Below are 23102 nucleotides of genomic sequence, written 5' to 3' on the forward strand. Positions count from 1 at the left end.
GTGACAAACAAAACAAAGAATATTTAAGACTGGAGCCCCTTAAGTCCCATGAGGAAATATTTGTTATCTTGTCTGCACAAGTTATTATCTAATGTTATGTACATTATTATTTAAAACAAGAGCAAAGACGACCTGGCTTGTGAGACTAGAGAAAATAGCTTAAGGGTGAAATACGTCTATTAGCTAAAGTCAATCTAATTTAAATTCGACATCGATGGCTGTTCTTTATCAGTGGAGGGACATGCTACAGTTTCCGCTGTTCTCAATGCCATTAGCCTACACATTAAGATGCAACCCCTCTGTTGTCATTCCTATTGTGGGTAAAACTGCCAACATGAAAAACTTTGCCAGTTTGCCTGGTGGATTCATGTCATTAAAAATCCTTTAGGCTACAGTTAATTAAGTTATCCAGGTATTTGTAGAGTAGGCCTAATAGTTCATACAAGATAGGTCTACGCGGACTATGAATATACGGTTCTTACAAAACAGGCTACATAATATGAATAAATACCTCATTTGGCGTTGATAATGTGCTGCGAGACTGACTCAGCCAAATGTCAATTTGCCATTTACACCACCAGCCGCTAGGTGGCACTATATGCTATGTCATCACAAACCTCGATGTAAACTGTAGGAGGAAGAACTTCATTCAACTAGCTACTAAAAATTATCGGGTTCTTGCTGCTCTTGGTTCTATTCGGGTTCTTGCTGCGCTTGGTTCTTGTTAACAGTGTTTGGTTGCACATCTGTGGATGGTGATACAGTTATTCTAACTTCACAGGTAAACATTCTTTCGTTGAGAGAATATATGGACAGAAACTGCCAAACAATGCCATTGTAGCTGCGACATGTTTCGCGGTTTGTCCAATCAAGAACACTATTCCTCCGGACACATTCAGAGACCAGCCGGGTTTGCCAGCGGTCCCCCAAACGGTCCTCGCTTTAATACTGGATATGGAGCCCCGTACCAACCACCTTATCATGGCCAACCGGGCCTCACTTACCGGGGTGCTCCGCCTGGGCACCCAATTGGACATCCACCCATTAGACCTCCATTCATGGATGTGAGTAACGTTAGCAAACAAGCCTCTGAGATGCATACAGCGCACCAGAAAAAAAAAACTTCGCATTAAGTAAACGATTGCAAGTAAAAAGAACAGTAATTAAGCAGCAAATCACCCCCTCTTTTTTCCCTCTAGGCACGGCCTTTCGGCGGTATGTCTGTTGACCACAGTATGGTGATAACTGTTGGTAGTCAGCACAACATTACGCCGGTCCAAAACCATAACCTGAACCGCAGCTGGGATGAGAGGTAAGCATCACTTGCATGGCTACTTACTGTGTTGCATTTCATTCCATTCAGATCCTAGCTTTACAGTATGCATTAAATTTGCATAGAATTTTGCCATTTTTTGTGACTATTTTGCCATTTTTTGCGACTATTTTGATGTTTGTTTAACTGGCATGTTTTAACAATTTCTAGTGAGAAAGCAGGGGAGGCGTTTCTCAGGAGTTTGGCTGCCAAGGACCAACCACTGAAGACCGACGGGAGAGAAGGAGAGGAGACCAGGGGGCACTACAAGAAGACTTCGGAACGGGAGAAGAGCAGGAGCCAGAGTCCTTCACGTAACCAGAGAGGCCGCAGCCGCAGCAGGGGCAAGAGCAGGGCGCGCAGCCGCGGCAAAAGCCGGGCCCGTAGTAAGAGCCGGGCCCGTAGTAAGAGCCGGGCCCGTAGTAAGAGCCGTGCCCGTAGCAAGAGCAGAGCCCGTAGCAAGAGCCGAGCCCCTAGCAAGAGCAGAGCACGGAGCAAGAGCCGGGTGAGAAGCCGCAGCCGCAGCAGGGGAAAGAGTCGGGCCAGAAGTAGGGCTCGGAGTAAGAGTCGGCCCAGGAGCAGGAGCCGGAGCCGGAGCCGGAGCAGAAGTTGTCCCAGGAGCCGAGGCAAGAGCCAGGTCAGGGACACAGGGCATATGCTTAGCAGGGACCTTGGAAGCGGTGGCAGTGGGCAGAGCAGTAGCAGTCTGTCCTCGAAAGTGGACCTCTTCAATGAACTCAAGCAGCTTTTGCAGAGCAAGGGCCTGGAGGACTCCCTGTCTGTGGTGAAGAGAGCCCTCCTCACACAACAGGTAAAGTATAGTGAAAAAAATAAAACCAATTGAATGAATGACCAAAACAAACTAAATGCATTACCCAAGGCACTTGATGTACATAGAAGGTGGCAGGACACGGGGCACAAAACGGTTAAAGACGACCTATTATGCTTTTCCGTTCTTTCCTTTAGGATGTTATATAGCTTTTTGTGAATGTAAATGGTCTGCATAGTATCGAAGCCCAAAGAACAAGCTAGAGGGAGTAACTCTCTCCCAAAGAAACCAATTTTCTCAGCTGCCTGACACCTTATTTACTAGATGACGTATTCTCATAACACAATCCTTAATGCCCTCTTATCTGACCAGTCAGAGTCTCATGGGGTCATTGGAAGGGGGGGCTTAAAGACACAGGAGCTCTATCAAAGCGTTTCAGACAGAGGGTGAATAGAGATGTACACTGACAAAAATAATTTGTTTTTGGAACAATAAAGCATATAAATCTATACTAGTCGACCCTACATATAAAATGAGGAATGAGCATAATAATTCTTCCTTGAAATGTATCTTAATAGGATCCTAATTGTATTTGAACCATGAAGATAATGTTTACATATTTTCATTTCTACAGAGTGCTCCGTCAGCCAGCCCCTCTCGAATGGGGGCTCAGGCCTCGCTCTCCCCACATCTGGCTGAGGCCTATGCGAGGGCTGTGGAAACCCCTGTGGCTAAACTGGAGGTGTCGGACAGCTCGCTCCTCCCTCACGAGAGGGTGCGGCAGGACGGCAGCGGCTTCTCACGCATCCTGAGCATGATGGGGGAGCCGTGCCCACAGACCCCGGAGGAGCGACAACCACCGCCCCCTGCCAAAGTCCCAGACATCGACGACGAGGAGAGGTTCCTGTACGGAGACGAAGGGACCGGTCCCACCCAGCCCGGCCCTCAGAGCATCCCGGTGAAACCCGCGGCCGACTCTCAGACTTCTGCACCGGCAACCCCACTTCAGCAGTTCAAGGCGCTGTTGGGAGATCCAGGCATGAGCCACATCTTCAGGCAGGCCCAGTCGGCGCTGTCTCTGACCGTCCTGAACCAAGGGGCCAAGGAGAAGCACAGCGCCACACCGGAGGTGAAACCGGAGGCGAAAACGGAGGCTCCGGCCCACAGACTCAGAGCTAGCAGCCTGGACAAACAGAACAGAGAGGGGACGCCGAGCGGTCCGGAGTTTGAGAGGGTCAAGAGCCTCCTGAAGAACATGGGGTTGACTCTGAGCACGGCAGAAATCAACAAGATCGCTGTCAAGTTGCGTGACTCGCCCAAACTCAAGGACCAGAAATTAACAACATCGAAGTCCTCGCACGAGTCTTCGCATTCGTCATCCAAAGGTAAAAGAGTATTACAGCTCTTCTGCTATTAAGTAATTTAAGAGTCATAACAGTACCTTTTCACTCATCATCAGAGTTGAGACAAATGAGATGAATAGTATTCGATAATTTGTTTAAATTTGAAATATACTTCTTACAATTTAATTACAATTTTAAGTAATTTTGCTGATCAAGAGCCGGGATGTATGGTGAAATTCTGAACTATAAATGTTAAGGTGTATCCATCTAATCTTGGAAGGTGAGGCCATATCCATCTGTGGTTTTTGGTAGAGCCATCTGACTGTCATGAGTATTCATCTTTCAGGGTCGAAGACAGAGAACGTGGACAGCAGGGCTCGAAGATCTAGCTCGAAGGACCGAGGGAATTCCCACAGGGATAGGCCTGGCAGTCACTGTGAGAAGGTGCTTAACTTTGCATGGATTAGCCCCGGTCTGTACACTTTCCAGTAGATCCTGCTGGTTATGTCATGAATGTGTTATTCTTCAGGAACTAAGGATATCTGTTTTTAATACCATAAGGTAGTAAAATATGTATTATTGTTTGTTTTGTTTATCGTTTTCAAGGAGAGAGAAAGAGATGGGAGTGACAAACATGGCAGTGGAACGAAGAGGAAAGAACACCTGGTGAAAGAACTGCAGAGCATTTTGAAACAGGAAGGTAAAGCTATATGACACTGGGGCTTTGTGTGGTTTTCATGAATCATTTAATGACATCATTTCATAAATCATTTATTCACTGATGCTGCTGTTTTTCAGGATCAGGGTGCTTGGTTCCTGTGATTGGCTTCTACTGCCAGCAATGTGAGGAGTTCTTTGGTGACCTCGCCAGCGCCGAAGGGCATAAATGCTGCCACAAACGCCCCAGCGAGTCAGAAAAGGTGTGTGTGAGGCGTCTGCTCTGTTAGGGATTTGGCACAGCACCTTACCGTATACAGTGTGTAATATACTACATGCAGTATTATACAATACAACACATTATAGGCCGCATTTATTTTACTAGTTCTTTGCAACTAGGGCTTACCACAGCTGTTGAATTACCTAAACTGTTTTTGTGATGTACTGGCTGAATATCTTGTAATTGTTTCTTAACTCCAGGGACCCATACCTAAGCTGTACAACTACACAAGCAAAGGCTCTGGCCATATCTCACAGCACTCCACAGGCCCTGGCCACTTCTCACAGCACTCCACAGGCCCTGGCCACGAGGAGAAGAAACGGCCTGTGGAAGACCGCAAGGGAGCGCGCAGAGATGAGCGTGAACTGAGCCCGGGACACTGGTCCAAAAAGAGGGCCCGAGAGGAGAGCGATCGCAGGGATGAGAAGGGCGTCTTTGGGCCCGCGGCCCCTGTCAAGGTGAAACTGGAACCAGAAGCCAGGGAGAGGACCCCCTTGGTAGAGGACAGCGATAAAGAAAGTTCAGATGACTCGGACGATTCTGCCCAAGGTGACAGCAGTAAGAAGAAGAAGAAGAAGGACAAGAAGGACAAGAAGAAAGATAAGAAGAAGAAGAAGAAGAAGGAAAAGAAACTAAAGGAAAAGGCGAAGGCGAAGGGGAAGACTTAGCTGAAGTCCCCCTAGATGTTACTATAGAAGTGTTTTTAGTTTTTTTCCCCCTTTCCATTAAGTTGGGATATTCTTCAGCAAGAAACGATATCCTAGTTTGGTGACTGCACTAAAAGCCAAGTGTTTTTGATCAACCCATAGCATGGAGATGGCAACAGCAGCCAATGACAATGACCTAAAACACCAGAATCTCACCGTATCAACAACAACAAATCTGGCAGTTAAAAAAAAAAGTAATGGTGCGGTAGAATTTTTTCTTGTGGGTTACCAGGAATATCCGTTGTCAGTGTTTTACAATGTAATCATTGACATTCTGTTGAGAATATGTTGGCAACGCTTCGATTCTGAGGAAGTGTGACAAATTTTGGAATATATTTTGCAAATAAACACACCATGTGTTTACCACGTGGTCAGTGATGTTCCAAACCCTTCATATTTGCTTGTGTTTGTTTTATACAAACTGGATAATGTTTTGTAATTTTGGGGATTTTGATAGGTGTGTGTGTGTGTGTGTGTGTGTGAGACGGGCCGGGCCTCGGGTTGCTTTCAAAATGTGGGTTTGGCCAAAAAGCTCAGAGACAGAATAAGTGTGTTTAAGTTATAATGTTTAATGACTTAAAAATATCCTGGTTACCTGCTAAGCCTCTCAATATGCAGAGGACAACAATTAGCAGTTCAGGAAATAAACAAAACCTGCTTAGCCTCTATATGAGCAGAGGACCATAACCAGCAGTTCAAAGGTCACATAGATGCACACACCTGACAAAACTAGCCTTCTCCTAGTCAGAACAATAAAAAATTATTAAGAGGTGGCCAGCACCATTTCTAAAGAAAGGGGGTTAACACACAAAAAAACAAAAAACAGATGACAAGACAGAACCTGAGACAATTAAAGTCCAATTAAACTGGGAATCAGATAAATGTTTAGTGTTTTCAGCCTGCGCTTCTTGCGTCGGACCGACCAACTAGCTGAGGACTCGAACACCCAACCTGTCGGTAATCCATTTATCCTTCAAATGAAACTGAGTTTTCTGCACCAACTCATTCACTCGAATAAATGGTAGTAACCAAGATTGGTGTCCTAGCCTACTTTGTTGAACTTCGAGTTATCTGTTGTTTGTGCATATTTGTGCGTGGGTGCCGTTCCTGTGCGGCACCACAACCACACCACAGTGTGTATGTTAAAAAAAGGCCTGACTTCAAATGAAAATTGTTACCACTGAAGAAACATTTTTTGGGTATATTCATCTGGGTTGGTGAAAAAGGTGTGAATGTTGTCTTTAAAAATAAATGGTGTCCTTAAATAAAAAAGGCCATCTGTGTATTTGTATGCATTTCCATTATTGCTTTCTACCTTTGCTGTGTGGAAAAAAAGGAATGTGAGTATGGAAATTGTATGGCATTACAATATAATTTTATTTTCTTCCAGACCAGTAGAGGGCTACATCCAAAATAGTCGTCAATAAACCCCCCGTAATGTAAAGAGAAGAAATCAGGTCAGTCTGCCGCAGAAACACAACAGATCCCGCAGAGAAATGAGCAGACAACCAGAGGCTGAAGAAGTCGTCACAGTGCCGTCTGTTAAATGAACTTACATCTCGGACGTCTGTTGCAAGATGGATCATTCTGCATCAGACACAGAGACCGATGACTACGAGCAGCCTTTGTTGCATCGCAAAGAAGAAAATGCAGAGAAAGGTGAAAAGTTTCCTGGCTATAGTTACACTAGCAAGCAAAATAGCTAGATATCGCTAGCTGGCTAGCTGTATTTATTCAACGTTAATGTCATCCTTCGAAACTTTAACAATGTTGTTTTAGCGAAAGTATTGAATTGCCAATATATTTACAAATACAAGGCACATGTGGTTATCGTTTTGTGTTGTGCAATGTCATAAAGTTGTGTTTTAAATTATTGATGCCAATTTCGCAGCATACCAGATGTCTGTGAGCCCCTAGATTTTGCATCCGCATATTTTCCAAATATTGATATGCTGTGTCATTAATTGAGCATCGCTGTCCAATTTGAGTATTTGTTTACAAGTCTTTGTTGATTCTCTAACACAGTTGATTGCATTGTATTGTGCGCACAGGCCAACATTTTACGCAAACTGGTTGGGATTTAATTAATTTTCTTTGTGTGTGATTGTCGCAGCTCTGTGTTAAGAAAAAAAACATATGCTAGAATAACTTTAAATTGCTCCGGCTAGTCACGGGATTTCAACGTACAAACCAGGTGGCAGGAAAAGGGCGTCACCCAAATTGAACTATGTAGTGGAGAAATTGCCATATGAATAACATGATATTACTTGACCTGAAATCGGAGTTTATGTTGCAATATTGTGAACTTGTAAGCTTTGTAAGAAAAAAAAACACCTTAAGAAAACAAGCCTCAAACCAAGATGCCCTAATGGATTATGACCAAATAAATTGATATAGTTTACTGATTGTTTTTTGTTTCTTTTGCCGTCTCTCGATCAGCTCCCGCCTGCGGATCAGCTCGCTACGGGCTGTCCTTGTTGGCCTGCTATGGCTTCTTTGTGGCGTATGCCCTGCGTGTCAACCTCAGCGTGGCCATGGTAGACATGCTCAACACCACCAGCTCAAGCAATGCCAGCAAGTCAGTCTGTCCTAGGCACAGCAGCCCAGAGAGACCCAAACACAACCATACTGTTAAGTCAGCTTTTCTTCTCCCCTAGGCTCCCTAGCATAACCCAGAGAAAAAAAGTGTACAGTGTGTATTTGTGTATTTGCTAAACAGATGCTTTGAGTGCGTGTTTAATGTGTTGATGTTTGATGATTGATTGGGAATGTGAATTGCTATGCAAGTGGTGTAATTGACTTCCTATATTGTTTCATGCTATATCAGAATTGATAGGTCAATAATGCGCTTGTAATGGTCTAGTTGAAAAGAAGTTAAGTGTGTTTTGTTCCAGTGGGATTGGTTGAGAGGTTGTCTTCTTTCTTTCAGTGTGACCGATAAACAGGTGAAGCTGTCTTCTTTAGATCAATTTGAAAGGTCAAAGGTCATATGGTTGTCTTGTGATACATTTCAGTGACAACTTGTGGACCTTGGACAGCTCCCCTGTCAGATTTTTCTAACTGAGAAGGGAAGATTAGATCTAGGTCCTGTTTTACAAATAAATCTGCAAGTTTTTAAAAAAGAAGAAAAGAAGTCCTGCAGATGTACTGTCCCAAAAACCATCTACTGTATGCTTGCACTGCAAATAAAATGCTGTTTCAACTGCCCTGAGTCAACAAATAGCCAAGCAAGTCCAAGCATGTGCTTGACCTGTGGTTAGTGAATGGGCTGGGTTGTGCATGTTAGGGATGGTGTGACTGTCATTTTTTTTAAATAGAAGACAAAACCGGAACATTCGATTTGAAGTAGAGCTTGACTAAATGTCTTTTGAAATGCTCCCACAGGCTAGTGTCTACGATTGGGATTCTGAGACACAGGGTTGGATCCTGGGATCATTCTTCTACGGGTACATAGTGACGCAGGTACCGGGGGGGTACCTGGCACGCAAGTATGGCGCCAAGTGGCTTCTGGGCATCGGCATCTTGTGCACCGTGATTTTTACCCTGCTCACGCCGCTGGCAGCAGACCTGGGGGCGGGCTACCTCATTGCTGTTCGAGTGCTGGAGGGCGTTGGGGAGGTAAGCTCTGCCTGTAATGGTGCATTGGTGCACAGTGCACACTCATGGAAATAATAGACCAGGGTTAGACTGTCTTTCCTATTTCTCTTCAAGTTGGAGGTGTGTTTACATGCTTATAGGGAGAGTCACACGCAGACATACAGGAGTCTCTTCGTCTTAAGAGACACATTAGTATACACACATACAGCTTGAATCATACATACCAGCATACATGATCAACAACAATGACCAGGAAGGTGGTTTTGTATGGATCCCCAACCTTGGTTGTGCAAACTGGTGCCACCATTGCACTGACCATCAAATATGGTCAGATTGTACATTTAGAACTCTCTGAATGATTTGATCTTTAACTATGGAAATAATGGGTGACAACAAAATTGCACAGATATTACACTGTTATTCTAAGAGTACAGTACCAGTCAAAAGTTTGGACACACCTTCACATTTTTTGAGAAGTTTTTTCTTTACTTTTATTATTTTCTACATTGTAGATTAATACTGAAGACATTTAAACTATGAAATAACACGTATGGAATCATGTACTAAACAAATAAAAGTGTTATCTACCATGTAGAAAATAATAAAAGTAAAGAAAAAACTTCTCCAAAAATTAGAAGGTGTGTACATATTTTGACTGGTACTGTATGTTCCACTCTTGCCAGGGGGTGTCATTTCCTGCCATGCATGCCATGTGGGCATCCTGGGCACCTCCACTGGAACGCAGCCGTCTGCTCACCATGTCCTACTCAGGTAACTAGCCGCGTCTGCTCACCATGTCCTACTCAGGTAACTAGCCGCGTCTGCTCACCATGTCCTACTCAGGTAACTAGCCGCGTCTGCTCACCATGTCCTACTCAGGTAACTAGCCATCTGCTCACCGTGTCCTACTCAGGTAACTAGCCGTCTGCTACCCATGTCCTACTCAGGTAACTAGCCGTCTGCTCACCATGTCCCACTCAGGTAACTAGCACTCAGGTAATTAGCCGTCTCCTCACCATGTCCTACTCAGGTAACTAGCCATCTGCTCACCATGTCCTACTCAGGTAACTAGCCATCTGCTCACCATGTCCTACTCAGGTAACTAGCCGTCTGCTCACCATGTCCTACTCAGGTAACTAGCCGTCTGCTCACCATGTCTTACTCAGGTAACTAGTAGGAACTCAATCCATTGGCTGTAGATCTTGTCCAAAGCATTGATTGTAAGGAATTTAGTCTCAGCAAATGAGTCATTGTGGCAAAAAATAAATTGCAATGTCTGCAATGTCTGTTATCCACACCCTTTACTTTGAAATGTCAGAAGCAATTGTTTCCAGAATTGTTGAGATTTCTATAAAGATGAAGCCAAATGTAGTGATTCAGGTGCAATGAACACCGGTGAGATAATACACTGATGACAGAAGGATGCAGGGCTGGACTGGCAATCTGGCATACCGGGCGTTTTCCCGGTGGGCCGAGGTGCAATATGGGCCGAGAGTCCCGAATTTATTATTTAAAAAAAAAAAAAAAACATTTTTTTTTTTTTTTTTTTTTAGAATTTTTTTTTTCCCCATATAATGGTCTGACCGGATGGCCCACGAAAGTAGTTCATGAGCGGCCGTATTGACACTGGGCTGGCCCAATCACATCCCCTGGGCTGACCCAACACCAACCCCTTTCGGTTTGGACCTGCCTACATAATGCATTAGGACGGGAAACAAACTCAGCATGGCCCATGGCCTTGACATGCTTGACAAGCGCATGCTAGTCTGCGGCCCATTGGCTGTCTTCTTTAGTGACAAGGGGCTCGTCCAATCATATCACCAAACACCTTCTACCTTTGGCTTGGGCGGTGCACAGAAACGCACGTTTCGTTAGAATCCTCCAGTCCAAAATGGAGAGAAAGCGAAAAGAGGGTGCGGAGAAACTGCGAGATAAGAAGAGGCTTGCTTTTCAAGCCTACACTGCCAAATGTGCCAAAATATCGGAAATGTTTGCCACGGCAGGGCCATCATCAGGTACCGTGGATGAAAGTGATAGGCCTACTGGTGGCAACAGCCAGGGAGATACGATACAACGACCTACGGTAAGCTTACTGATCATGAATTCAAACGTCTCTAAAATATGTTTGACTTAGGACCTATGTTCTATGGCCAAGTTCGTTTGCATTGTAAATACAAGACAAGTCTGTAGCTGTTGCTAGCCCTCAGCCTACTCTACTCTGAAACAGCCAGCCGTTAGCCTACACTCTATGTTGTGTGTTTGAGTGGTGGGCAAGCCCCTTAGCCTATTGGTGCGCGGTGCCATGTCAATGTTCCGAAAGCCCAGTATTCCCAAACCCTATGAAAATATGCCAATTTGTCCAGATAGCGAATTATGATAGCCCGTTATACGCTCCAGTTTGCCCCCCGAAGTTCAGGGGCGTGGTACAAACGTTAGTGCCACCTCATCAAGCGCGTTTCCTACAGGAGGAAATAGACTCCCTTCTAGGAAAGGGAGCAATACAGTCTGTACCTCTCGTAGACGAGAACAGGGGGTTCTTCAGTCGCTATTTTCTGGTTCCAAAAAAGGACGGAAAATATCGACCGATCTTAAACCTCCGTATTCTGAACAAAGCTTTAAAGTGTATGATGTATATTGTATTGTATTGTATTGAATTTAGATTAATTAAGACCACCACCTTAACACACAAACTCTTGTTGAACTCATAAAGTAGTAGGTTCAGTGACGTGCGGTGAGACAGCTGTCTTCTGTAGCTTCTGCGAGCCCATGAATCAATGTTTCGTTGGAATCATGATGTAACGTTGTTGTAGCGGGAATACAGCAATGCTATTTTCTAATTGGCAGGGCATATGATTCTAGACTTCGCTGAAGCGACTGAAACGGTGAATTTTGATCACATTCAGCGAAAGTTAACAGGTAAAACGGGAGAAAAATAGGGCGTCTTTAGGCCGTCCTGCCTAAAAGTAGGGCGTCCCATTTCTTCTTATTTTTTTGTAGACGATAGGGCAGACGCCCTGCTAGCTAAAAGCCTGGTTGGTGTGTAGACATTCGAGAGACCAAAGGGTGTGTTATCGAATTAAGTGGGCCGGTCTGGTTCAAAATGCCCGGGCCGATTTTTTGTCCCAGTCCAGCCCTGGAAGGATGCAAACTGTGGATGGAAAATTTGATGTGTTTGAATTTGGCAGTAACTTCTTTGATATATGTGTGGTTTGTGTGAAAAATCCTTTGCCTCGGTCATTAACCGTCTGTTTTGTTTAGGTGCTCAGTTGGGGACTGTGGTTGCCCTGCCGTTGTCGGGCGTGATTTGTTTCTACCTAGACTGGACATACGTCTTCTATGTGTTTGGTGAGCTTTTTGTCTTTGTGTTGCCAGTGATTTCCCTCTTCATTTGACATTTTATTTTGTTCAAACAAATTCAAATTCAGGGAAAGTTTGTGCCTGCAGTTACAGTGTCTTGCTGTAAGGTGCGTCATATCTAGAATTGCCATAGAATTGCATGGTCATGTTTATGGCCAACACATGACTAGCTTATGCCTGCCTAGCTGCTCTGGTCTTTTAATAAGTAATGCTATATTCATGAGTAAGATATTTGTACGTTTTTTCCCTTGGTATTTTCCCCTCAGGAAGAATAAGAAAGGGGAACCTTGTGTTTTTTTTACAATATCTGCACCTTTAAACTTCACTTCCTCTTGCTTAGTCACGGGCTGTACTGGTCACACCGTGGGTTTTACCTTAAAGCATGCTTAATTGAATTACTAAGGCATGTTTGTCAAAAGTGTGACCTTGAACTCTGTTGGTGTGTCTGTGTCTGTGTCTGTGTGTGTGTGTGTGTGTGTGTGTGTGTGTGTGTGTGTGTGTCTGCAGGAGCCATTGGGTTGGTCTGGTTCATTCTCTGGACTGCACTCGTGTCCAACACACCCAGCACACATCCCAGAATATCAGAACGAGAGAGGCTCTACATCGCCTCCTCACTCAGACATGAGGTAGCCTTCAGAGAGACTGTGCTTTTGTGTTTCCACAAGATGCCATCCGATGTCTGTGAGATGTTTTGTATGTTTATAATATAATGTTAACTCTCAGTGAAAGCCATACTCTAGGTAGCCGCTAAGATAACACCACTAATTCTGTGTTGTTTTCTGCAGAGGCTTTATTTACATGAATGCCAGAACATATGAAACACAAAAAAGCAAACAGCAATAAAACAGTCTACCTCATGTGTGTATAATAAAATATAACAATACAGTGTAATCTTCTCGTAGCTGTCTCCAACCTCGGATTACATACCCTGGGGGTCCATTTTGACATCCATGCCATTGTGGGCAATAGTGGTCGCCCATTTCTCTTACAACTGGACATTCTACACCCTGTTGACCCTGCTTCCGACTTACATGAACGACATACTTGGCTTCAGTATCCAACAGGTAAGAAAGTTAATATTACAGATCTAATGCAGTAGCACAATAAAAGCATTTTTAAGAATGTGTTTTTATTTTGAATTGATATTGATGTTATTATTGTCATTATCCAACTGATTGCATATGCACATACTGTATATATTGTACAACAATTCAGTTTTATTTTGCTGTTAAAGTGCACAGAGAACAGAGCAGGTCCATGGTGCTGTTTCCTTTTTCTTCTATGTAATATCTCTGTGCATTCTTCTCTTTTTCACCCTTGACCTTTTGACCTGTCTCAGAATGGGATGCTGTCAGCCTTACCGTACCTAGGCTGCTGGATACTGGCACTGCTGGGGGGTCAGCTGGCTGACTACCTGAGAGAGACCTGTCAGTTCCGCACTGTGGCCGTACGCAAGGCCTTTACTCTGATCGGTGAGTGAGGAACACAACCTCTGACTCTTCTCCTCTGTACCTCGTCAGCTACTCGTCAAGGCCCACGTGTGTAGCTTTGTGGATATTTAAAAAAAAAAAAAACGTATGTTGTTTATTCTGCTACTTCAGCTATTCTGTCAGCAGACATAACCTTGGCTTACCCTCAGTATTACCTGACGGGAAATGTCGTCACATGGGCCGTGGAAAGTCTAATCTCTCCCCACCCCCCCTAATCATTTCTAGTTTTGATCTTTTAAAATATCATCCCACACAGATTTGAATCTTCTGGTTACATCCACCTCTAATGTTACATACTTTATGATCCAATAATCATTTTGGATGCTCCCTCAGCAGCAGTGCCTGTTGTTGTGAGTCCGGTGATGACTTGCTTTAAAGTTTAAAGTGAGGTCTGTATTGTTCTTACATGAGTGGGGAATTTGGAGTTGGTGGTTTTATGAGTTCAAAATATCTGTCACAACAAGTGTGCTGAAGAGGACACTGTGCTGGTGGCAGGGGCGCGCTTGTGACTTATTTTACCCTGACATTTAACACACATCACTAGCTTCTGTGGAGGAGTTCAATTTGATGTTGTTTGGCCCGTGAACAACCACTGGTCACCCTTTTCATCCATGACATAGCCAATTTGATACAGAGAAGGAACTAATGTGAGTCACGCGAAACTGATCTGTTTGCTGATTTCGAGTCATTGGCACTTTAGCCTGGGTCAGGAAGTCGCTCGCATTTGCTGTGTCATCGTGGATGGATAAATAAACTTTTATTAATCCCGTGAGGGGAAATTCAATTGTCAAAGCAGCAAGGTAGTAGGAATAGGATTCAAGTATATCCATAAACATACAAATACAAATTTGAAAAAGAGATAAAATAAATAGATAAAATAAATAGACAACATAGTGCAGCGTACATTACATAAAACAAAATGTTTGGTTGTGTTGGTTGCTATGTTTTGCAAAAGTCAAATCAGTAGCCAGCCACACAGACCTTCAGGAGAAAGACAGGGGGAGCAGAGAGGGAGTGTGGAGGCAAAGCAGCCAGCCAGCAGAAAGACCGTGAATACGGGAAGTCTGAGTCTGATTCGCTCTGTCAGCAGTGGAAGGTCAGCTGATATCGACCAGCTGGCGCAGTGTGGTGCTGGCCTAGACAATTCAAGTCAAGGTCAAAATGTAGCCTTCTAGCCTGTGGTGTGACATATCTTAAGCAAGAACAACAAAACAGAACAACATCAACAAAGGAAAGCATTAACATCTCTTAATGTGTACATAGTGATGGACTTTGGCTGTAGGTCGTAGATGATTTATTTGTGTCTGGCACATACTGGACAAGAATCAAGAGTACATGTGAAATGGGAAAGTTTATCCTACACAGTGAGCATATGGTTCTAGAGTTATGGTTACCCACAATCCACTTGTGTAAGGACTATCACGACTCACTATTTACATTAAAGGAAACTCGTAGCTCCTTCTTTCACTGTAACATGAGTTGTTTTAAAGGTGCTGTATGAAATGTTATGTTAGTAGTTTAAAAAATATATATATTATACACAAGTCGTTAAATTCCTTGTGCTATTGGTTTTGGACATGTCTCAGTGGCCAATCTTCTCACTGTCTCATGAATGTACTCATACCCAACAACCTAACCTAACCTACAGTACCAGTCAAAAGTTTGGACACACCTTCACATTTTTTGAGAAGTTTTTTCTTTACTTTATTATTTTCTACATTGTAGATTAATACTGAAGACATTTAAACTACGAAAGAACACATATGGAATCATGTACTAAACAAAAAAAAAGGTAATCTACAATGTAGAAAATAATTAAAGTAAAGAAATAACTTCTCAAAAAATTAGAAGGTGTGTCCAAACTTTTGACTGGTACTGTATAAAACCAACCCTCAGCCCGCCACAGGTCCTGAGCAGCTGAATGCAACAACAATGCACAACTGGTTGTTGACCGCCGCAACACGTGCTTTGAAATCGCCTTTAAAGCTCCTTTGATTGACTGAACTACATAGCCTCTTATACCTGTCTAAACTGGTCTTGTGTGTCAACCTTGTTGTCTCACTTCCACTACCAGTTCCGTATACCTCACACTTCTTCCTCTCAAATGCTTCCTCAGTCACATCTTTAACTCATCCTCTTTAACTCAATAAAGTAAACGATGCGCTCACATCCCCAATACATCATGTCTGGTCTTGTAGCAGTCCCAAAAATATAGGCTGTGGAACTTGAAGAACCGACATCAGCCAGTCATTTCCTGTTCTGCACTTTGCCCCATTTTATACAGTACCAGTCAAAAGTTTGGACACACCTTCTTAAGTTATTTCTTTACTTTAATTAGTATTTCCTACATGGTAGATAACAGTTTTTTTGTTTAGTACATCATTCCAGATGGGTTCTTTCGTAGTTTAAATGTCTTCAGTATTATTCTACAATGTAGAAAATAATAAAAGTCCAAAAAATGATAGGTGTGTCCAAACTTTTGACTGGTACTGTACTTGCCAGGTATCCACTTTTCTGCCCCTCTCGCACAACAGAAATCCTACTGTCCCCGTCTTTAACCGGCAACGAGTTAACCTCAACTCATTTATTCTCAGACTCACAAATTATTTAAAACCTCATTATGACTTCAGGTGTAGCCATCCTGGGTCATGCTAGTTTTACATCCAGACAAAATATGTTTTAATGAGCCAACACTCATACACAACTTGCAGCTCCTGTCCTCAACCACATACTGACTGAGGTTCTGCGGAGTTGGGAGGGATTATAGCTAACCTCCCATCACTGTGCTATACACATGCAAAGTAATTGGAGGGCAGGGATGCCCGTTTCATTGGACTTCGGACTCCTGATTTGTTAATACTGACAGACCTTGAAGTTGACCTCTGAGATAGTTGAAAGGTGTCCTGGAGACATTTGAGTTCTTGGGTCAGCTGTTTTCAGCTAAAGAATTAAAAAAATACTACTATTACGGCTTTAAGTGAAAAGTAATTCATTATTTCATAATTCAATTCATAATTAAATATGAGTCAAATATATGGAATACTGTTTGGTTTCTGTTACATCTCCAAGATTATTTTCTTGCTGCTTTTTTTATTTGTTATTCTTTTAAATAGTATTTACTTTGTTTGGTGCCAGTTGAATGACTATGAAGTTAATGGGTACTGTGTGTGTGTCTCCACAGGGATGGTAGGACCGGCGGTGTTCCTGATTGCTGCCGGCTTCACAGACTGTGACTATGTCCTTGCAGTGGCCTTCCTCACCATCTCCTCATCACTGGGCGGCCTGTCTGCCTCTGGGTTCAATATCAGCCACCTAGACATCGCACCCTCGTAAGTGAACACAACCTTCTCTTCCCTGGGGATTTCAAGTAGGACTATAAGGACTGGGAGGATTTATAGGAAGCCGTATTTGACACATGCCCGTAGAATATTTATATGTGGTATTGCACTTTTTTAAGAGGTTCATAATGTTAAACAGTCTTCTATTAGTTGATAAACAGTCTTCTTTGGGAAAATGAATGGTGAATTATGAAACTTGGTGGTAATGGCATGATTGAAATGCACGTGTATGTCGAATGGAAAGCTTTCTTTTATTTTAATATTATTTCATTCAGACTTTTCTGTCTTCTGTCTACAGTTATGCAGGGATTTTACTTGGAATCACCAACTCCTTTGCCACCATCCCAGGGATGATTGGACCAGTCATAGCAAGAACACTGACAAAAGGAGTAAGTCCATGACTTTTTTTTTGCTTTTAGATGAGGTTCAGTCCAGACAGAATGCCGTCAAGCTGCAGTGTCAACGATTTTACTCACAGTGTGATTAATCTTCGATTAGTATATTATGCAACCTCTTTACTTTCCCTTGGTTGTTATTGAATTATTTATGTGACAATGGTTTGTGCTTTCAGCATTGTGTCATTGTAATTCTGGCATAACTTTATCATTTTATTTTGGTAAAATGATCCTCTCACACTTTTACTCTACAACACTTTTTCATGAAATGCGTTTTACCTCTCAGCTGTTATAAACCTGTCTTGAGAACCTGTCCTGTCCTTAATTCTTTGGCTTCTCACATTCTCATTCTAGAACACTATTGAGGAATGGAGACTTGTGTTCTACATCTCGGCTGGGATCAACCTGTTTGGTGCAGCCTTCTTCACCCTGTTTGGGCAGGGGTCAGTACAACCATGGGCCCTCCATTCTCAGTGAGGCTCAAGGTGTGGGATGCTCTCGCCATTAAAGGAGGATGCATGTGGTATGACCAAATTAATGGACATTGGACACTGGGATCAGTTTTGGCTAGATGTCCTATTCGCACAATTACCGAAGGAGATATACATGTTGAATTTTTGTTTATAAAATGTTTTTTTTTATTTTTTTTTATGATTTTCTATGTGTGTATGACGCCATACATCTCAATCTCATTTCTCACTGACTCATGGCATTATATTTGTTTTACCATTCCAATGGGGGACGGTTTTGCTCATGGTCTTGTCCATTCCTCATGCTCATCTGACAAATCCTTGGACGGATGAAGATTTCGTAGAAAATTTGAGATTCTATTTATACTTAAGTTGAATAATTAGATTAGATTCAACTTTATTGTCATTGCACAAAGTACAAGTACTGAGACAACAAAATGCAGTTTAGCATCTAACCAGAAGTGCAAAATAGCAGTAAAAGTGCAGAGTATGTGCACATGTAAGTAGAATATGTAAATACATATGATATGTTCAGTAAAAACTAGAAACATGGAATATGAACAGTATCATGGTTTAAGGGGAACACCAATGAATTTTCAATGTGATAATTGATAGAAGGAACAGAAACGCCTACAGTAATCTAAAAGTTCTGAGGAGAAACAGAGGAACTTTCTGGGTCAAGTGTAAATGCATCCTGGTGTTCAAAGCATCTAAAAGCCTCTTTAAAATACAATATTGAAAATGAATACGTTTGCTATTAATTAAATAGGTTCAACTATATTACATGCCTTATAAAGTACTGCTTTGTGCAGTGTGTTGAAAGAGGGAAAATAGTTATTTGAAAAAACTGTGAAGATGTGGCTTTGCCATCATCTCAGGATATGGACATGGACTGTGAAGACATGTGTAACTTTACTGATTGCATGATTGAAAGCCAAAGCAATTTTGATGTTGTCAAAGTAATAACCTTTGGATTAAATCACTACTCTTACAAGGCAGTTCCTTGCCATTCAGGGAATTCCTGATTCCTCTGGAATACTCAGTTTGCTGACGTTCCTGTAAAACTCTCATATAAACTGAACTCAGCATATCAAGTGAAATGTTCTGATGTGTTGAAGGATGATTGGTGTTCTCCTTTGATGTTTGGAAACCATAACACATCTAGCCTGTGTACTCCAAAAGACCACTTACCATATGACCCTTATTGTACTGAAACAGAACTAGGTAGGAGGAGGTATTATGTTCTAACTGAAAGCATGCCAAAGGCCGTCTAGCCAAAAGCATTCTCTTGTGTGTCTTTTTGGGTATCCATGAATCTCTCAAGCACTTTTCAACTGAAGGTCACGCATCACCATGTAGCAGCAATCATCACAGTGGTCCATAACATTATTGCTTCAGATTTCACCAAACTTTGCTTTTATTTTACGAAATAAAAACGCTTAGCACACATATAGTGCTGGTGGTCCATTAGGTTGGGTAGTGCAAGCAGCAGCAGATCCTTGACAAGACATCTGCTTGGTCTGGTTTTAGTAGTAGTTGCCCTATGGAGGTAATTGTCTGGTCAGGTGTCTTATATATATCTCCTCTCAAGATGTGCCTTAATTCAGCAAGCAGTATGCACTTTTGGTTTCACCGATTTCAGGCAATTAACGCTGAACACATATCTTTGGTGTGCTACTTCCTTTCATAGAATCCTTTCATAGAACCAATACTGGTTATTGTACTGCGCTGAGTTCACCAAGTTGTTTGCACAAATCTATCACTACATAGATTTATAATATATTGCAGACTGGATTTTAGCCACAAAATGTTCCAGCGAGCATGTGCTTCACTCATGCCTGAGGTCAAGGACTTTTAAATAATGCAGGATAGCTCAGGTGAATTTTTGACCGGCCCCTTTTTTTTTTTTCTTTGAGTCGCCTTTCGCTGGTCCAGTGTTGTGTGTACATTTCCGGTGAGGGGTTAGGCAACAGTGTATTTGAATATTATCACTCTGAATAAGTGTGAGTGTTGATTCCATTCAGGGAGTGTTAAATGATTAGTTAAATGGACTCGTGTCCCCAGTTTAAAGCTGTTATTTTAATTATCTGAGATCAGAAGGGAAGGAGTTTAACACTCACATTTAATTTGCTAATTTAATAGATGGCATTTGTTTACATTTTATTTGAATGTCTGTTTGTATATGTTTGAATTTATGTCATTGTAACATTGTCATTTTCTGAGTTGGAAGGATGGTCATTTTTTTGTTAGCCCCCAGTACTGAACTTGGAAAACTTTATATGAGCAATGATTTTACATTCTGTAGCAGTTGCAACAAATGCTGGTATTTTTATGTCATTGCCAGTTTGTAACTATTGGAATGAGATTAAAGACCAATCTATCTGCATGTGTTATTGCATGTTGTTTTTGATTAACGTTATTACAATATGCTCGAAGCATTGATAGATTTTATGCGCATGTGCCGTCAATGAATTGCATCATATAGACTACATCAATTCCATTTATTAAAATAGCATGCCTACGAAAAGAAATGCTCAAACATGCTCACATTTTCATACCTAGGCTTCGTCAGTAGGCTTCAACTACAGCTAAAAAAATGGTTGGTGGATCTTCAAGCGCTGTATTTAGGCAGGGAATACTTATGAAGTCAGCGTAGTCTACGTAACCTACGCACCTGTTACAAAAGGCAGATAATTGTATACAAATGTGTGCCCATTTACCTACTTTACAATGTTCAACGCCGTCAGTAACTCTATACCCTCATTATTGTGGTCACAAGTGATGCTGTCTCTACTGGGGGCATGAGTGTTGAGTGCATTTGCCCAAACCCTCTCCCCCCTCCACTTCTGAAAACAAACGGATCACCAACGCAGTTCAACCTCTTCTGCGGCGACCGGGTATCACCAAGCGAAGCGCAGGTACGGTATTCTATGCATGTTATTCTTTCTATCCCCAAATTACTGCAGCAACTTTTTATTCATTTTGTGTGCAAGTGTTAGTATGGCTTCGCGACAGATTTAGCGGGAAAGGTTTGTGTGTAATGCATCAACTCGAAAGAACGCAGTGATGCTGTAAACTGACATTGAAGTGGGTATCAGGCTAACCTAAACTTGAGATGAGAGAACATGGCGGCGTTAGCAGGGAGAGGGATCGTGTGGATAAATCATCCAGACAGCCGAGTGGTCCATGTCGAAACGGTTGTAATAACAAACCTGAGCTTTTTACTAGAATGTATCTTGGAATAGACCTGTTTCCTCGATAAACGGGACGAATTCCAGGCCTGTACATCGGAATGTGAGATAATGGCTGCGTCGTCGCATCTAATAGTTGCAGGTTGTTAGATATCCTTAACAATAATAGCCCTTACGTTAACCTTAGTTAAACTGGGAATCGGGTCACTTGGACAGTAAGGTAACTAATACTAGTTGTAGGCAGCAGGTGAGTGCTTTTTCTAAAGAAATGTCAACTGTCTCAATGCCCTGGCTGTCATTGCAGGAAGCAGGTGATATGATTGTTTTAGTGAGCCATTATCACATCGTGATATCTGTTACTCTCAGATGACACAGAGTGGCTTTGTTTACAGATTGAACCGCAATGCTTGCTCCCTCCCCTCTCCTCTCCTTGTATCCCCTTTTTCTTTTTGGCTGGGCTGATGTTGCCACTGCAGCAGTTCTGGTCGTCTCCAGAAATGGCTGCATCTGTACCTTCCAGCACAGCAGAGACATCTTTAGAACAACAGAGCTCTCCCTGTGAGCTGCCAGACATGGCGAGCGGGCTGATAGTCAGTTGCATCGATGCTGTCTGTCTCGTCCGTTGTCACGCCACTGAGCTGTGCCCTGCCTGCGAAACGCCAGGAATGCTTGCCTGCCAGCTTGGCGCAAGCAGAGTGGAGGGGTGTTGATGCCAAGGAGAGAGGAGGCACTGTCAGAGATGTTTTTTTTTGTGTCATGATCGTGATTTTAATCAGTAGTATTATTTCTTTTGGCCATCTGGTATATGTGTTAAGCTGTTCACTGATTGATTGTTGGAAATGGAAAGGAAAGTCGTGGCAGGGTATATGACTCCTGTTGTTGTGATGCATGAGGAGACCTTGAGAGCTCTGGACCATGTGACCAGTGCCTGCTTATGTAACAACATTACATCCTCAGCACCATAACTGTAACGGGGTCCGGGCTGCAGCTGACTTGGGAAGGTATCCAGCCCATTCAATATCGGTACCTGTGAACCTGTGAACATGCCTGTGTTTTCTATCCTTAGCCTCCCTGTAGCAACACAGACCGGCTTCAGGTTGCATTAAAGTAACACTTTGCAACAATTAGACACTTTTTGAGGTATGGTTTAATAGGCAACTAGTTTTGGTATCATCCTCAAATTAATTTTGGTAGCATATGGTCATGTAAAGGACAGATGAACACCGGTGTCTTTCCCACTAGCCACCCAGGATATGCCCAAAGTAGTTCTATGTACCGGGCTGGAACAACCTGCAAAAATGGAAGTAAAGCTTATACAGCATGACGTTGCCAGCTATACTGTCAAAATATAGCAGTTAGTGTGTTGGCAAGCTTATATCAGTGTCTACTGGGCTGTTGGTGGTGTTTGCAAGGTTTTTGCATGCCTTTTAGGTAGTTAGCTTGCTAGTTTTGGAACAAAACTCCCTATTGCTGCATTAAAGCAGTGCAAGAATGTTGTACAATTGGTGCTCTTGCGTTATGCCCTTGTCCATGGTGCTGGTCTGGCTCAGCCATAAAAAGCGGTGACACTGAAAACCAAAACATAAGTCAGAAGAGTGAGGGGTTTGTGTATATTTACTGTTGTACTGTGTAAATGTCACACTTAATTGTGCAGTGGAATGTCAGTTACACTGAGATGAAAATATAAGTTTTCTTGGACAGGCTAGGGCAAATTACATGTTGGCAGGGTTATACCCAGTTATATGCCTACGTGATGTTTTTAATTCTGGGCAAAAAAGGTATTGTTTGGGTTCAGTAGACCGACATGCTCGACCGTTGGAATTGAAACTGTTCTGGGTGCGTTGTGCCCTCCTTGCTTTGTGTTTGGTATGAAGGATGCAACCTTTGGAGGTTCACACCCAACTGCCAGCCTCTTCACTCTGTTGTCATCAGGTAGGCGCCTCCGCAGCCTCAATGCAAGAACTGAGAGACTTAGGAGGAGTGTTTACCCACAAGCAGTGACACTGTTGAACTCAAATGAGTTACTCGCTAAGTTTTAACTCCGCACTCCTTCCTTCATTTCTGCAAAGTGTGGAGCGTGTGTGCAAGCGTAGACCCTTTTACATTTCCCTACATGTTCATGTATGTGACAAATAAACTTGAACTTAAACTTAAACTTGAACTGTGAAGAGACCTTCATTGCATCTCTTCATACTT

The 23102-nt window shown here is 42.7% G+C and overlaps 2 protein-coding genes across 3 annotated transcripts; both read left to right on the forward strand.

Annotated features, from left to right (window-relative positions):
- Positions 1 to 671: 671 nt before the first annotated feature.
- On the forward strand, positions 672 to 5391 carry LOC308372944 (uncharacterized protein). 2 transcript variants are annotated; one of them, XM_080848306.1, is made up of 9 exons: positions 672 to 1064; positions 1200 to 1312; positions 1484 to 2123; positions 2716 to 3466; positions 3771 to 3868; positions 4031 to 4124; positions 4223 to 4344; positions 4562 to 4628; positions 4659 to 5391. In XM_080848306.1, the coding sequence occupies exons 1-9, from the start codon at positions 849 to 851 to the stop codon at positions 5027 to 5029; spliced, it is 2472 nt and encodes an 823-aa protein (XP_080704432.1). In that variant the 5' UTR covers positions 672 to 848; the 3' UTR covers positions 5030 to 5391. The 2 variants fall into 2 exon arrangements, with proteins under 2 accessions (XP_080704432.1, XP_080704431.1); XM_080848305.1 differs by having other exon boundaries at positions 4562 to 5391.
- Positions 5392 to 6602: 1211 nt separating this feature from the next.
- On the forward strand, positions 6603 to 18012 carry slc17a5 (solute carrier family 17 member 5). Its single transcript, XM_080848428.1, has 11 exons — positions 6603 to 6727; positions 7508 to 7698; positions 8453 to 8686; positions 9349 to 9436; positions 11924 to 12010; positions 12530 to 12648; positions 12925 to 13086; positions 13362 to 13494; positions 16694 to 16841; positions 17149 to 17239; positions 17600 to 18012. The coding sequence occupies exons 1-11, from the start codon at positions 6646 to 6648 to the stop codon at positions 17720 to 17722; spliced, it is 1458 nt and encodes a 485-aa protein (XP_080704554.1). The 5' UTR covers positions 6603 to 6645; the 3' UTR covers positions 17723 to 18012.
- The last annotated feature ends 5090 nt before the right edge of the window (positions 18013 to 23102 follow it).

The sequence above is a fragment of the Sprattus sprattus genome, assembly GCF_963457725.1.
Source record: "Sprattus sprattus genome assembly, chromosome: 12".
Taxonomy (NCBI): Eukaryota; Metazoa; Chordata; class Actinopteri; order Clupeiformes; family Clupeidae; genus Sprattus; species Sprattus sprattus.